Source organism: Dermacentor andersoni, chromosome 10 (genome assembly GCF_023375885.2).
Source record: "Dermacentor andersoni chromosome 10, qqDerAnde1_hic_scaffold, whole genome shotgun sequence".
NCBI lineage: Eukaryota > Metazoa > Arthropoda > Arachnida > Ixodida > Ixodidae > Dermacentor > Dermacentor andersoni.
Window position 1 is genome coordinate 93,237,351 of NC_092823.1, and position 15,387 is coordinate 93,252,737.

Consider the following 15,387-nt stretch of genomic DNA (forward strand, 5'->3'; position numbering starts at 1 on the left):
TTGGCTCCAGCCCTAGAAATAATTTACTCACCTTCTTGCCTTGTTTTTATTAATGGCACGCGTACACCGGGAGAGCAGCACCATGTTTTCGCAGCACTGGCGCTTAATCTTGTAGGCTTACATGATAATACAACTTACGAATGCTCTGCTCTCGGCAAACGCTGTGCTTTATACACTTCAGATAACTATTCAGTCACTTCAGTTCTGCCTGAATATGATACCAATATTTTCCACTGAAAAGAACGAAACGAACATCCTCGAGCGCTTACTTTCAGGTTTCCCGGCTACAAGCACGTCGCGTTGCCCGTCATCAAAGTCCTTGTCAAGGTAGCCTCGGGCATTGACGGGGCCGACGAGAAGCTCGAGCTGCTCAGCACTCTCCTCGAGCTCTTCGTGCAGATCGGACTCGACGGGTGCCGCTACTGCGAGAACCAGCTAGCATTCAAGGACTCGGGCTGCGCCGCCAACATGGGCATTCTCATACCTGTCATCTCGGCGTTGGTGCAACGCATGGACCCCGTGGTGGGTGCCAAGCCGAGGATGCACAAACTGTTCTGGGACTTCTGGCTTTACGCCTCGCTCATGGGCTTCACCGTGCTGTCTGGCGTGTGGCCCATAGACTGGTACTACGGGACCGCCGACATCGCGCTCAAGTCACCGATCCTGGTGTGCAAGGAACACCTGAGACCCATCCTGCAGTTCAACAACCCCGTGCGCCACGAGACCTCGGCCATCGTCGACCTCAACGACGTCAAGTTTCAGCTGCTGAAGGAACTCAAGGGAGGCACCGAGATCAGCACCATACTGTACAAGATGAACTTCCAGCAGGCCACCTATCTGCTGTCGGTCAATGACCTGGAAGCGCTGAGGATCCAGAACTCGGTGTCCACCAAGACCCCGTACCAGACCATGATGCAGTACCTCGAATTCCCGCTCATACAGAAGGACAAGGGTGGAATGTTCATATGCATGTCGGCGGTTGCCGATAAGGTCTTCGACATGTTTCTCGACGTGATGCAGGACAAACCCAAGCACCAGGAGCGCGAAACCGAGCTGGAGGAGGCGTTTGTCTTTCTCCTTGTGAAGTTCGTCGACCCCGAGAAGCAGATTCGGCGTGTAGCCGACAAGTTTATTTCGAACTTCATCGATCGCTTCCCACATTTGCTGTGGAGCCGCAAGGTGAGACGTGCAGCAAGTTTGTTTGCACCATTAGATGAGATGAGCAACGCGTTCGGTGTTACACGTCGAGACACAACACACTTGAAAACTTGTGCAGGGCTCGTAACATGCATTATAATGTCATGTGTAACAAGGGTTGGCCTGTGCCGTACTCAGATATTGTGGCTAAGTATAGATGAACCACTATGCATCCTAATGTTTTGTTATACTGCGACGGTAAGTATATACGAGAAATACTCAAGACAGCCTGATGAGATTCAGCGACTACGTACTAAGTAGAAATATGAAGTACTTGGTGTGCTTTTCTGAGCTAATTTGTAGCTAGTCTTGCATTATTGCCCGTGAGGGCTTTATACAGGACACCTGAACTTACCGACACTGTTCGCAATAGACAGAACTGAAGCGAAACACGTAAGAGCATGCAATTGTTAAAAGCGAACCGCGGTATGGTTGAAGTGCTTGATTTTTAGACATGACTGAAAGACCATTTGCGATTTAACCAAAATCTGTTATACGAAACAATAAAACATAGAGGACACAGGCCTTCATCTGAGCTGCAGTGCTTGCTTAATATAGAATCCTGAAAGCAGTCAATTGTTATCGCTTCTCTTATGAATCGAAGCTTTTTAAGGCCTTAAGTGACTCATTGCAATGGCTCGTACCCAAGAAAGGCGGCGTCTACTCCAGTAAAGCAAAGAATATCATTACTAGGAATGGCTCATACGCCCGTAAGCAAGCAAAGATTCAATGGTTGAATATGAATGAAGAACCGAAAGAAAGAATAGAACAAAGAAAGAAAGAACAAAGGCTGGAACAGCAAAGAATGAAAACCTTTAGGTAGTGTATTAGGTGCTCGCGTGTGGCATTGAGGAGGTCGGCCTATAGCGCCATACATTCTTCACACTGCGGCTCGTTATGTCTTGCAAGAAGTCTGACCACTCTCATTGTGTAACTTAATGCATTACCACGTGTGCAGCAGGCCTTCGCCTTTACGTGTTACAGCAGTGTAAAATGCTGCCGAATTTTATGTTCCGTGTGCAAATGCACACTTGAAAAGCCGTGGTTTTAAAAAAAGATTACTCGTTTCCAAGGAAAGCTGTTCTTCCGGGAAAACGGCCAGTCGTTAACGGTGGAAATATGGAAACAAGCGCATATGCTGTTTGTTTAATGACAAAACTTAGCATTGTTGACAGAAAGTAGGACAATAGACAAACCCTCATTGAATAAGAGGAATTATATTATTTGGTAGTATCTAAGAAAATTTCAGCCAGTCACCGCACGTAATCTTCTTACTGAAATGTTCCTCAAAACATCTAATTCCGATGAGGGTGAAATGCAAATACACCCGTATATTGTGAATTTGGTGTACGGTGAAGAACCCCATACAGTCGAAATTGACTCGGAGTAGCAATTATAGCGTGCGTCGTAATCAGATCGTGGTTTTGGCACGAAAATCAAATATTAATTTTAATTTAAGATGGTGCATACTTTTGCTTGTTCAGATAGAAACAACTCGTAAGACGTCCATCTCTATAGACAAGGAAAAAACATGAATTGTATTTATGGGTAATATGTCATGCTTCGAAAAGAAATGTGCTGTGTAGGACAGCTTATCCGCACGTTGCATCCGTACCGTCTACTGGTTAAATCCTCTGGGCCATGCTCGACATCTGACAAGTGCTGGCCTACTATCAGTGAGTCATAAGGTTGAAAAATAGTACAGTGGTTGATAGAGAGACCAATAACTTGCCCTCTGGCAAAAGGAAACAGTCACTAAATGGCTGATGCCGGTGGGAGCCATCACGGTTCAGAAACCGCCACATGCTTTGCATTGCTTGTCTCAGGCTTACGGGCTTCGCAACCATGCCGCCATTCGGGCAGGTCCTCTGGGCCATGCTCGACATCTTGCAGGCGCTGGCCTACTCCCTGGAACTCGACGCCAACGAGACCGGTCAGGAGGTGATAGTCCCCTTCACGCCGTACTCGATCACCCTGACCGACACCATGGACGGCCGGGAGACCATCGTACGCGACCTGGCCGCCCATTGCCAGGGCATCGTCCAGGAGGCCGTCAAGTGGGCCCCCATAGCGACTCGCTCCCACCTCCAGGAGTACATGGTCACCAACTCGGAACTGGTAGAAGCGCTGACCCAGCACACGGGCGTCGGGCTGGCCATCGAGAGCATCATGCTTTTCGCGGGCCTCAATGCCAGTTCTTCGCCCCAGTCGACGTCCCTGCTGGAGCGGTGGCCGGCTTGCGTGAAGAAGGACTACTCCGAGTTCGTGTGCTCCATGGAGATTCGCTGCCGGTACTCGGGCGAGGTGGCAGGCCTGCTCATGAGCTCCAAGAACACGGATTACACGAGGAAAGAGCTCGCGGCCAAGCTGCTCAACCAGCTGCACACCAGCTGGAAGACGTCCAACAAGAAGCTCCACAAGCGGTGCATCTTCCGCATCTGCGCCCTGCTGGTCAGCATGAAGGGTCTCGACCGGAGGCTGCTGCGGGCGCTCTGCTGGTCGCCCGTCGAGTACTTCTCTGAGGAGCCCACGCGCAATGCCATCTACTGCTGGCAGTGGCTGCTGGCGGCCAAGCCGGAAGAGGAACTGCGCTTCCTGCACGAGATGTCCAACGCGTGGCAGGCGACGGTCGAGCGAGAGCTGGGTATCTTCTCGAAGGACCCCGTTCAGACGGATCCGTGCGCCGTGGGCGAGAAGAGCGACCTGCGCCCAAAGGCGCCGTACATAGCCCCGCACGAGGTTTGGGGTCATTCTTTTTTTTCTATGTGATACAACGCAAAGCAGTACGATTTATCATTCAAACAATGTCAGTTAGGTACTTTTATAGGTGTTACAACGGCAGAATTTGCCATGATTTGTTTTACAAAGCGTGAAACTCCAGACGAGCAGGAACAAGAGCCATTACGGAAACACTGAAGTTTTTGTGGATTATAATATAAATTCGCATCACCAAAATAGTGCATGGTAAACCAGCCATTGAACGTCTCAGTCACTGATGTCAGCCTTACAGAAAGTTTGCGTTTAGTAACTGGTGATACCACCAAAAAACTTTTCTGCTAAGAATTCTCAACTGGAATAATCATTTGGCCGAAATCGTAGAACGTTGAACATTTGAGTCATTTCCAAATGCGCTGACTGTATAATGAGGCATATGACTGCCAATATAGTAAATAAGAGCATCAGCCTGGAGCCAACGTTTTCACGAGGGGGAATTGTGATTGTCGGAGTACTGAGGGACGCAAGTCCACCTCTTGAAACGTCGGTTCACTGTGATCCAGTTAAATTTTGTCTTTCTGCGAACCCTCCGTCTTATTTGCTATTCTGTGCGCCTGTTTTTTCGCGCGCACTGGGACCGTAACGGTATACAGGCTAGCACATTGTCACGCACAACTGCTGCTTCAGTCACAAATTACGATTTACCGTTGATCAATGTGGCAGCTAAATTTTATTTTATGCTGCTGGAGACTCCATCGAAAGAAAAAGAAAGTAGTAGTAGTAGTAGTAGCAGTAGAGAGAGAGAGAGAGAGAGAGAGAAAGAACATTTATTCTTAATGAAGTGGGGCGACTTCCTTGTAGGGTAGAATGGTGTTTTGTGTGTATGCTAGTGCTTGCTCATATGCATATATATATTCCACACTTCGTGTTCTACACTGATACAGATGTCTAGGCTGCGGAATAACCAGGTTCTTGGCAGCTTGACGATGCCCGTCGCCCCTGAAGTCAGTGCTTGGAAGCGGCACAATGTCAAACGTACACAGATACAGGCATAATTAAACAAGACAAATAGTCAAAATTGACATTCTAGGGAAATTAAACATTGATTTATTGTGCAGTCGGACAACGTCGCATTTGTTCTGTAAGGATAATTGAATCACTAGTACAACGCGTCTGCACAAGTTAGTAATAATGGCTTCATGCGTTACGAGAAAGGAAAATAATTCATTGGTTTGCCATTACTGACGAAACTCGGCACGTAAAACATCTTTGAAAACATGGCATAGTTCTTTCGGTATGTGGTCGTGTATGCAAATCTTGGCAAATTGAAGGCGCCGCACTCGCATCATAATGTCCAAGCATGATGTCCGGCACTTTTCCCCATTCCTACGTCGTACAGAACTGGCAGAAAAAAAGTCGCGTGTACCCGAGTGGCGCGCACCGTACCCGAAGGAAGATAATTTCCGCCGCGGAACCAAACGCCCCGTTTCCGTCGCAGGTGTGGGTCAACTTCATCGTCGAGAAGATCGAGTCGGCAAAGTTCAGCAGCCAGGCCGAGATAGAGATCTTCACCAACCTCATCTACCGCTCGTTCTCGCCCACCATCGGCGACGAGAAGTTCAGCTGCCGCCACATCTCGGTGGTGGGCACCCGGTTCAACCTGCTGAGCAGCGCCGTGTCGCTGCTGCAGAGCGACGCCGACGCGCTCAGCAGTCAGATGATCCGCAGCATCCTCCGGGAGCGCATCTACTCCGCCTGCCTGGACTACTTCTGCGGCCCGCAGCTGTACCCGACCGAGCGGGGCGGGAAGCTGCGCGAGAACATCCTCATGATGGTCAAGTTCTGGATGGCGATGCACAACGACAAGAAGTTCCTGCGCCGAACCAGCTTTGGCAGGGAGATCGTGGGCAACCAGCTGTCCAATCGCAGCCAGGGGTCGTCGGCGGGCAGCTCGGCGACCGAGAGTGGGTAAGCGCACGTGTCGTTCAAAAAATGCATGTATATACCGCTCGTATTCGTCTATATATGCTTTGTACATTCAGTTGAATGCGTTTGTAATGGGCGTTCCAAACAAGTGTCATTGCATGCTTGCTGGCACACGCTTGAAGCGATCATTGGTGAGTGTTTGTAGTTCTTTCAAAGCACGTACCGGTCCGCTCAACGAAGCATATATTTTTTTATTTAGCATTACCGGAAAAGTGGCCAAACGCAAAGAGGAAGGTTCAGCTTTGGGTTTACTGAGTTACCCATCGAAATACGTATGTACCGTATATAGGTACATTTACTGTCGCAACAACCGATAAAGTCTGAATGAATATTGTTGTGCGTTTAAGTGAGGAAATTTATATCTTAGCAACTTGTAGAAGAAGAGTGTTCCGTAAATTTTCTACACTTTAGATGCCACAATAGATGCAACTTGCAGAATTGCGACATCCGTCTTGGATTACTTTTTTCAGGTGCAAACTTGTTGCTTGAGTGTTTTCAATTTTATCGATTTTTGTCAGGGAGTGAGAATGGAAGAGAGAAAAAGAAAATCATATTTTATGACCCTGATGTGCGTAGCAAAAACGCGGTAGCTTGCGCATTTGATAGTTCGGAACAGGGAAATGTGTACGAAAACGCTCGAACCGGAATAATTCTGTGCTCTCATATTTACTCAGCATTACAACTTTACCTCAACGAACGCTCCTATGCAGTGAAGACCAGCACTGCGCGGTACTGCTAGTGAAGCGACGATCGACCCGTATGCATATGTTTTCACTTCGCGATTTTCAGCCTGGCGGTGGCTGCACGTGGCGATGAGAACTAACCTGCGATGAGTACAATCTAAGCGCACTGAGGGCTGATAGCTTCGTGTCCGCTGTGTTCTCGCCGATTTGTTCGTGTTGAAGCGAGAGGCAGCACGAAGGTCGATTCGCTCGCTGCTGCTGCCACACTTTCTCACACCAGCGTTTGAAGGGCGAGTGTCCGCGGTCATCGAGTGAGATGTGCTCATGTTTGCCCATGCGCACGTGGCGCCAGGCTTGTTAATTCAGTTACTATGCGAATGTTTATAAGTTTATACGGCCCATAAAACTACTGTCCTTGCTTTGTATAAATCTCCAATAATTTGCTATCGCAATCGATGTTGCGCCTCCAGAGCGAAACTGAGACTTCAGTATGTGGACGCGATACTAGTTGAGCTGTGCTCCGAAGGCCTACGTAATAATCCTGGTTGGCTTCAGCTTCTGTATTGCGCTTTATTGTGCAAGGTCTTGCTTTGCATAATACTCCAAGTAATGTATACCTACCCAAATATTTTCTTTAGGGAGAAAAAAATTAAGCGCCACAAATTATGAGAGTCCTCGTGTTAAGATGAGCGAAGTGTGCGAGGATTCATTGTACCACTCAGCTACGCGCACGACGCCTGCACACGACATAAGCATTCCAGGATATTTTGATAGTTATTACACAGCGGTAGTATAACAACCGCTTGATTGGTTGATAATTATCATTAAAAAAATAGACACATGCTTAAACGTTTCACACGCCATATATTGTAAACAGTTTGCGAAATAGAGAGGTATGATAAGAAGGCCAGTGTATTGCAGGGCCAGGGTAGTTCAGTGACAATATGCCACTGTCTTTCAGTTACACGCAGGCCGAGTCGTTCCCCACGACACCCGCCGGCTGGCAGCAGCAGGGTTACAGCCGACCGTCGACCGAGAGCTCGACGACGACGACGCGACAGACGACCACGACCACCACGACGTCGCGGGAGATGCGCGAGACGCCGCTCATCTCGGACACGGCGTACTCGAAGGAGTACCTGCGCAAGCGTTCGCTCATACTGGCGCTGCTGTCGGTGGAGATAGAGTTCCTGATCACGTGGTACAACCCGCTCTCGCTGCCCGACAGGGTCGTGCCCGGCGAGGAGATCATCAGCGCCTGGAGGAGCCAGCACATCACCGAGCGGGGCTGGGTCGACATGGCCCAGTGCGCCTGGAACCTGTCGCCCATGCTGGCCGTCTACCTGCCAAGCCGCTTTCGGTAATGGTGTGCTTATTATAAGATGACTGCGTGGGGAGAACGGGAACGACGTCCGCGACACGGCACGTGCATCGAGTGGCAGCGCGTGGTAACGGTGGTGATTAGGGGAAAGCGGTCACCGGCAAAATGTGAAGCAGCGTACGTATTATGGTTGCCGTAGTATCATGATGCCAAAGAATATCTACAGGTGGGACAACACTGCTCGAGGCAGCTACACATTTCATGTTCTTTAATTAAATGTACTTAAGGAGAGGTTGGTGCCTCTCCTTAAAGACATTTAATAATTCGTGCAACACAACATTTGATGTGTTGAACGAATGGAACATTATCATTTTTTGCCTCGAGGAATTGCTCTTTGGTATTTGTATACGCTGTACTAGAGTGAGACCTATTTATCATCGTACAGGTGTAAAAACGTGTAGGCATGACACCCATAATTACGAATGACCTTGTGATATTTAACCAAAGCGGGCAGACCTTTTATACTGGCAAACGGCTCTGTGCCACTTAGCTGCTCCTGTAGGTGCGTTGGCAGCGAGATAATCAATGCGAATGTATTTCTGCAACGTTTTTATTTAAAACAGGAGAGTCACGCAACAGAAAACCGCCCCCAGGTGCGATATGGTTGATACCTTCGGCAGCGCTGCTGTCGTCAGACACGTCATCCGATATACATTCATGTAATGTTACGTTGTATCTTTGTCCACTTCGTCAAAAGTTGACTATACACAGGTCTGTTAGCTGTTCTCGGCTGAACACATCGCTGGCCTTTTTCTCCTGCAGGTCATCCGAGGCGCTGCGCAACGAAGTCACCAGGCTGGTCCAAGCGAACCCCGACCTCGTGTGCCACATGCCCGAGGCCCTCCAGTACATGATCACGCCCGACTTCGTGCTCGAGGACAACCCGGACCTATCCTACCTGCAGGCCTGGGCGCCCGTGTCCCCCGTCAAAGTGCTCGCCTACTTCTCGCGCCTGTACTCGCCGCACCCGATCACCGCGCAGTACGCCATCCGGGTGCTGTCGGCGTGCCCGCCGGACGTGCTCATGTTCTACATCCCGCAGCTGGCGCAGGCGGTGCGATACGACACCATGGGCTACATCCGCAACTTCATCATCACGTCGGCCAACATCAGCCAGCTGCTGACGCACCAGTTCATCTGGAACATGCGCACCAACATGTTCCGCGACGAGGACGGCCAGGAGAAGGACGTCGACCTGTACGACGTGTTCAACTCCATGATCGACACCATGGTCAGCAACCTGACGGGCAAGGAGAAGCTGTTCTACGAGTCAGAGTTCGACTTCTTCACCAAGATCACCGCCATCTCGGGCGTGCTGAGGCACTTCCCAAAGGTGACTGAGCTTGGGTGGGCCGTTGCCCACTGGTTGTGCGGATGAGTGCTCAGTTCCACCGGCACTGGTTAGCCTTATAAGTATATAACTTTGTGGATTTGGTGCGGCACTTGTTGTGGTGTTAGAGTATAACTGCTTCAACCTTCGCAGTACCCTTCAATTGAGCGGAACGTACTATATCCAAGAACACCTTTTTATATTATATTAATGAGCGCACAACCATTGGTAGTGGTCTCACAATTTATCCCACGTGGCCTTGTCGCTAAGAATAACCGAAAACGTGGTGATACGAAGGCGTTAAATGTAGGACATCGGTTCCCGATTGTCGATAGAAATAGCGGCCGCTTGGTTAGAGGTGCTTGGTTACTGTCGGTTAACTATCTCACGTTACAATGAGGTCTGCTCTTTGCGGTATCTCGAATGAAGCATCAGATTTCTCGACGCAGTTTAGTTGTGCGAAGTCGTAAACGTCCGTAGGCGTTGTAATTCATCAGTTCATACTTGCCATCAAGCATAAAGCACAGCGGTCGTCCTAACGCCGTCAAAGTTCAGCATTTCGCTGCTCAGCTTCCTGTCTTTCTATCCTCGAGGCTTCGGCTGCTTCCACTCCGGTCGCATTTCGCGCGGTGAATTTCGCCGACGTGCCTGAGTCGCGAGCAACAGCGCACCGTGCGTGCTGAAGCTCTATGGAATCACGTATCCGTTACGGTGTTCCCATACTCGAACCGGTCTCTCTTTCCGGAAATGCTCCAGACGAGCCGTGACTGCCTTCAGGCTGACGCGCCATGCTAGCCCACCGCAAGGTATCGCCGTAGTAGGTATGAGGGCCGCACAACGCTATCGCTCGAACACTCGCTGTCTGTCGCAGAATGATGCGTCTGTCATCAAACTGCGGCCGAGGCGTGGCACAGCAAGTTTCGAACAAAGCCAGCCATTGCGTAATATACCACAGTACTGTCTCCGCGTCATCAATTGAAAGACCGCCAAATTGAGCTCTTGTCGTTTATACAAATTTGTATAACCATTCCCCATTTACTTAAACGATCTCATGCCACCATTTTCCAAAACATGGCTACAGCTCTTCAATTCCCGGAATTGATGTACGCCTGTTCCAACGATACCACGTTTTGCCCATCTGTCTTCCAGCGGTGCTTTTTTAGAGCCAGTGTTTGCCTCCGGTGGCGATTCTTGCGAGCGCTTTTCTCTTTAGCTAGCCCGCGAAACCGCAGTGCAAGATCAATAACCAGTTCTACCGTAGTGGTAACTAAGCTATGTGTAAAGACGGGCTAGTTGGCGAAGCATAACGAAAGCGACAACTGCGCAGAAACGAACAATGAATGAGCTGGTGGTGTTCAAATCCACGCCCCAGTGATCGCTCTCTGGGCGAGAGAAGCCAATTATGAAGGCCATGGTTTTGCTAACTGCATGCGTCGGAAGCGTTGGCGCTGCCGGAAACACGTAATAGAGGTGATGCTTTAGACGTCACCTATATATCATGGCGACAGGCATAGGGCAGTTGGGAGTCAACGCTTGTGTCCCGAGCCTCGCCTGCTTGGTTGCTGTAATTGATTTTTTTCACAACTAAAATTTACGGCAGCGACCAAGGGCATTGTAAATTACTTGCTATCAAACAAGGGTCTGTTTCGGAAAGTAGAATGAAGCACCAAATTCCTTTGCCACATCGGTATACATGTGCACAGACATAGTACAAGTGCACTGTACGTTTTTCGCCGCGTTCTCACCAGTTGGCTATAAAGTGACTGGCGCAATCCAATCCGAAGCCCCAGTTGCCTCTGCTTTGTTTGATGCTCCCGTTCTGAGGCCTTCCGTCTTTTCTCCTTCGCTCAGGGCCCGGAGCGCAAACGCGCCTGCCTCTGCGAGCTGTCCAAGATCAAGGTGGAGCAAGGGTCGTACCTGCCTTCCAGCCCCGAAGCCGTCATCGTGGACATCGACTACGCGTCTGGCGCGCCGATGCAGAGCGCAGCCAAGGCGCCCTTCCGGGCAAAGTTCAAGGTGCGCAGCGTGGGCATCGAGAAGGTGCAGGAGATCGCCACCGCCGGATACAAGGACCTGCGCGACGCCGGCTATTTCACCGCCTCAGACCTGCGCAAGGAGCACTGGCAGGCTGCTATCTTCAAGGTCGGTGCACAGAGCCGTTCTAAAGAAAAATGCCGTAGTCGAGGAAATCGGCTGTCCATACTACAGCGCTCAACGTGGGTTGACACCAGCGCTTAAAAAGTCATTATAGCGAAGGTTTCTTTGCCTGCCGTCTTACCATATATATCCTGACATGCGATTACTGATTTTAAAACTTGTGGTCTATCGGGACTGTGGGGAGTTGTTGGTATGACTTATTTAGAAAACGTTCGTTTAGCGCGAGTTCATGAGAAAAAACAAAGGATACACAAAACAGATCGTCCTGCTTTGTGTTATTTCCCATGCACTCGGGTCAAACAAACTTTTTCTAAGATTGTGGCATGTTTTGTTTAGAGCAATATGCTATCGTATTGATATGTAAGAGCTACCTCATATTTCCAAGGCTGATTTAACAAGTACATGTGCTACTTTCCTCCGAAATTTTCGGCTCAAATTAGCGCTCACGAAACCGGACACTACCCCGAATGGTCGAAATGAAAAGAAAAGCTTCATTGACTGACTGACACGAGCTTTGTTTAAATTGAGATCTCCGGGCACAGCTTTAAAACCACGCTGCATAAACACAAGCGTGCGGGTTCTCCGGGACCTCTATTTCGCAGGTGGGCGACGACGTGCGGCAGGACATGCTGGCGCTCCAGGTGATAGCACTCTTCAAGCACGTCTTCTGCATCGCGGGCATCGAGGTGTACCTGTTCCCGTACCGCGTGGTGGCCACCTCGCCCGGCTGCGGCGTCATCGAGTGCGTTCCGGACACCACGTCTCGGGACCAGCTGGGCCGACAGACGGACATCGGCATGTACGAGTACTTCCTGCAGAAGTACGGTGACGAATCCACGCGCGGCTTCCAGGAGGCGCGAAGCAACTTCGTCAAGAGCATGGCCGCCTACAGCGTCGCCATGTTCCTCTTGCAGGCCAGTTCACCTAAATCTTTTCGTGTGTATTCAAGGGGCCGAATTCGCGCAGCTCTCTGTGCGTACGAGATTTTTTTTTTGCTTCTGGTCGGCTGCCTTCGCTAATTATATGACCAGCACGATGATTGGCTGAAATTTTTCTTAACAGTTCCAGCGTAAGAGAATTATGTTATGACGGGCGTTGGTGTTTCAGCGAAGTTTTAAATATAATGCCCGAAGCACAGCAGTTTGAGGTAACGAGTTATCTTTTTTTCTGCGACGCATCACTGTCAGACTTCGAGTTCAGAAAACCTTATTTTATGAAAGTTGATTTTACGAAGTGATTTCGATTCCTCGACACGCATTCCTAAAGTCTAAGGTGGAGAGTGCATCGGAGCAAAAGGGAACTAAACCTCTCGCACGTTCTAATTCAGCGAGTGCGCATGCTATTCTTTCCTATTGCGCGTAATGAAACCTGTGATAATATAGGCGCAAGGTAATTATATTTGCGTGCGAAGACCAATAGGGGATAACTTATCAGTTAATGAATGAGATATGAAATAGTATGGCACAGAAGAAAAATGACGGTGGTAAGGCTCTCTAGAACGTTGGAAGCTCTTTGACAATAGAATATTCGCAAGATGCTTCCATGCAGAGGTGAGTTTACGGCAATACTATATTTAGTTGACTGAGCACTACAGTTAAGCGATTGTCGTGATTGAGAGTTATTCTTTTGGTGCGTGAAAAGTTATTTGATATGAGAAGCAGTTCATTGGAGATTACAATACATTCTTCCGTGCTTAGTCAAACTATTGTGATCTTTCTTTCGATAACTGATGGTTAGATGTTCACGCGTTGTCATTCTCTCAATGTAATCGGCGTCATCGTACACCCTTAATGATGCAATAGCTACACCTTTCTCTGGTGCTTCGGACCATTAAGAGTGCGACGTGACAAGATACGAGGCACAATCTTCGCTTCAACCTCAACACCTGACCACGTTCGATCTTTAAAGCAAATAGCTTTCTCTGGCTCTTTTCGCGTGTTTTTTTTAGTAATGGTCGGTGGCTGGTCGTCGGTGGTCTGCGGTCAGACTTTCGCCGCTGAAACAAAATGGCGCCTGCTCTCGCGCGTCCCAGTTGCGGGCCGCGTTCGTCACCCAGGGACGGATATGTTTGAGACGCACGTGCAGTTGCGCAAGAGCTTTGAAGCTTTGTCTGAAGCTTAACAGGTCGCCTTACTCGTCGGCGCTCACACCACCTTTTAAGACAACGCACGCATGACGAAACCGGCTCATATGTATAGCGACCTGTGCTCCCGCTACAGACATGCTGGCTAAGGGCTGTTTTCTTCGGAACGATACGCGATGAAACAGCGAACTCTGCCTAAACATATTCACCGTAACAAGTACACGCCTTCAAGCACATTATTTGCTTAATAAATCGAACAAATTTGTGGGAGCGTTCGGTAATTCGCTTAAATTGAATATCGCGACCGTCAATGGCGTCTGCGCAACTTTCTTCTTTCTTTACCACCAGGTGAAAGATCGCCACAACGGCAACCTGCTGCTGGACGACGACGGCCACATCATCCACATCGACTTCGGCTTCCTCTTCGAGAGCTCTCCTGGCGGCAACATCGGCTTCGAGCCGGACATCAAGCTCACCGAGGAGATGGTGATGATCATGGGCGGCAAGCAGGAGGCCGAGCCCTTCAAGTGGTTCACCGAGCTGTGCGTGCGCTGCTTCCTGGCCGTGCGACCCTATCGCGAGGACGTGGTCACCCTGGTCTCCCTGATGCTGGACACCGGACTGCCCTGCTTCCGCGGGCAGACGGTACGCCTGCTGCGGCTGCGGTTCGCGCCGACGGCCACGGAGCGCGAGGCCGCGGCCTTCATGATCAAGATCATCAACGACTCGTACCTGAACATCAGGACCAGGACCTACGACATGATCCAGTACTACCAGAACCAGATCCCGTACTGAGGATGGCCCCAGCAGGGAGGGACGTGCCTGTTGAGGGGGCGAGCAGTGTCATCTACGAGACCGGACACAGTAAAGATCTACCACGAAGGGAACCAGAGCAAGGGGGTGCAAGAAACTTGCGCCTGCCTTTGTTCTTGGACAATGGCGGCCATGGACACGCAGCTCTTTGCTGATAGTCCCGGCTTGCTGCGATTGCGGACAGTGGCCAGAGGTGAACCGCAACCTGGACGAGGGGACCTCTTGGCTTAGCGCGACATGGAACAGTTCAAGGCGCTCCTGTGAGGAGGTACCAGCATGTGGCACAACCACGACTAAAGTCTACCGGAGAAGCTCGGCTGGAGCGGCGCAATGAACTTGGCGCTGATTACAATTAGCGGGCGTTGGCATCGCCATGGTGTCGCTCTTGGCGAGGAATTGTGGCTTGCGAAATTGACATTCTCCGGAAATGCAGCGAGGGCGTCTAGTACCACGGTGGGAACGAAGCCCACAACGTTGGTCGTAAAGTGATGGAAGAGTAACGCCGCGTACGTAGTACAAATTCGTCAGTGTGCCCCGTGGCTCAGTAATTTAATAACGATATTTTTGCTTTGATTATGTTGAATATAAGCATTATATACTTACAGGGATTGACTCCTCAAATTTACTATGAATTCGAAGAATTGAAGCGCCGTTTTATTGGGTTTATTAGAATATTGGGAGTTATATCCAACTGATGTATTCATTGTGATTTGACCTTGGGAAACCATTACGACAATCGATGTAAGTTAAGTTTTGGTTAGTCAGTATCGCACTCGAGTCTTCTACTGCTTGAAGTCGGAGGCACGACTGGCACGTGTTCAGAAGCCTACGTGACTCAAATATCAAGAAGCCTGCGTCACTTATTCATATTCTGTAGAACTGTCTGTGCCAGCAAATGTAGTCCGGCCTGAGCGTGTGTTTGATTATGTCGCCTGAAACACGCTTTGGTGTTCTGAAAACTGATCGTGACAAGGATTCTAATGATGGCCATTGTATACTTGCAGTATACTCAACTTTGAGTTTTCATTTATTCAGGTAACGT

General features: G+C 49.6%; 1 protein-coding gene across 1 annotated transcript in view; it reads left to right on the forward strand.

Moving 5' to 3' along the window:
• The window catches only part of LOC126543542 (phosphatidylinositol 4-kinase alpha-like), a 29,826-nt gene extending 14,877 nt beyond the window's left edge, over positions 1 to 14,949 (forward strand). Inside the window, exons 9-16 of the mRNA XM_050190652.2 lie at positions 276 to 1,179; positions 3,061 to 3,936; positions 5,411 to 5,880; positions 7,543 to 7,941; positions 8,725 to 9,295; positions 11,144 to 11,434; positions 12,052 to 12,363; positions 13,881 to 14,949. Coding sequence (XP_050046609.2) covers positions 276 to 1,179; positions 3,061 to 3,936; positions 5,411 to 5,880; positions 7,543 to 7,941; positions 8,725 to 9,295; positions 11,144 to 11,434; positions 12,052 to 12,363; positions 13,881 to 14,327 — 4,270 coding nt within the window. The 3' untranslated portion in view covers positions 14,328 to 14,949. The remainder of the gene's footprint in view (positions 1 to 275; positions 1,180 to 3,060; positions 3,937 to 5,410; positions 5,881 to 7,542; positions 7,942 to 8,724; positions 9,296 to 11,143; positions 11,435 to 12,051; positions 12,364 to 13,880) is intronic.
• Positions 14,950 to 15,387: the final 438 nt, after the last annotated feature.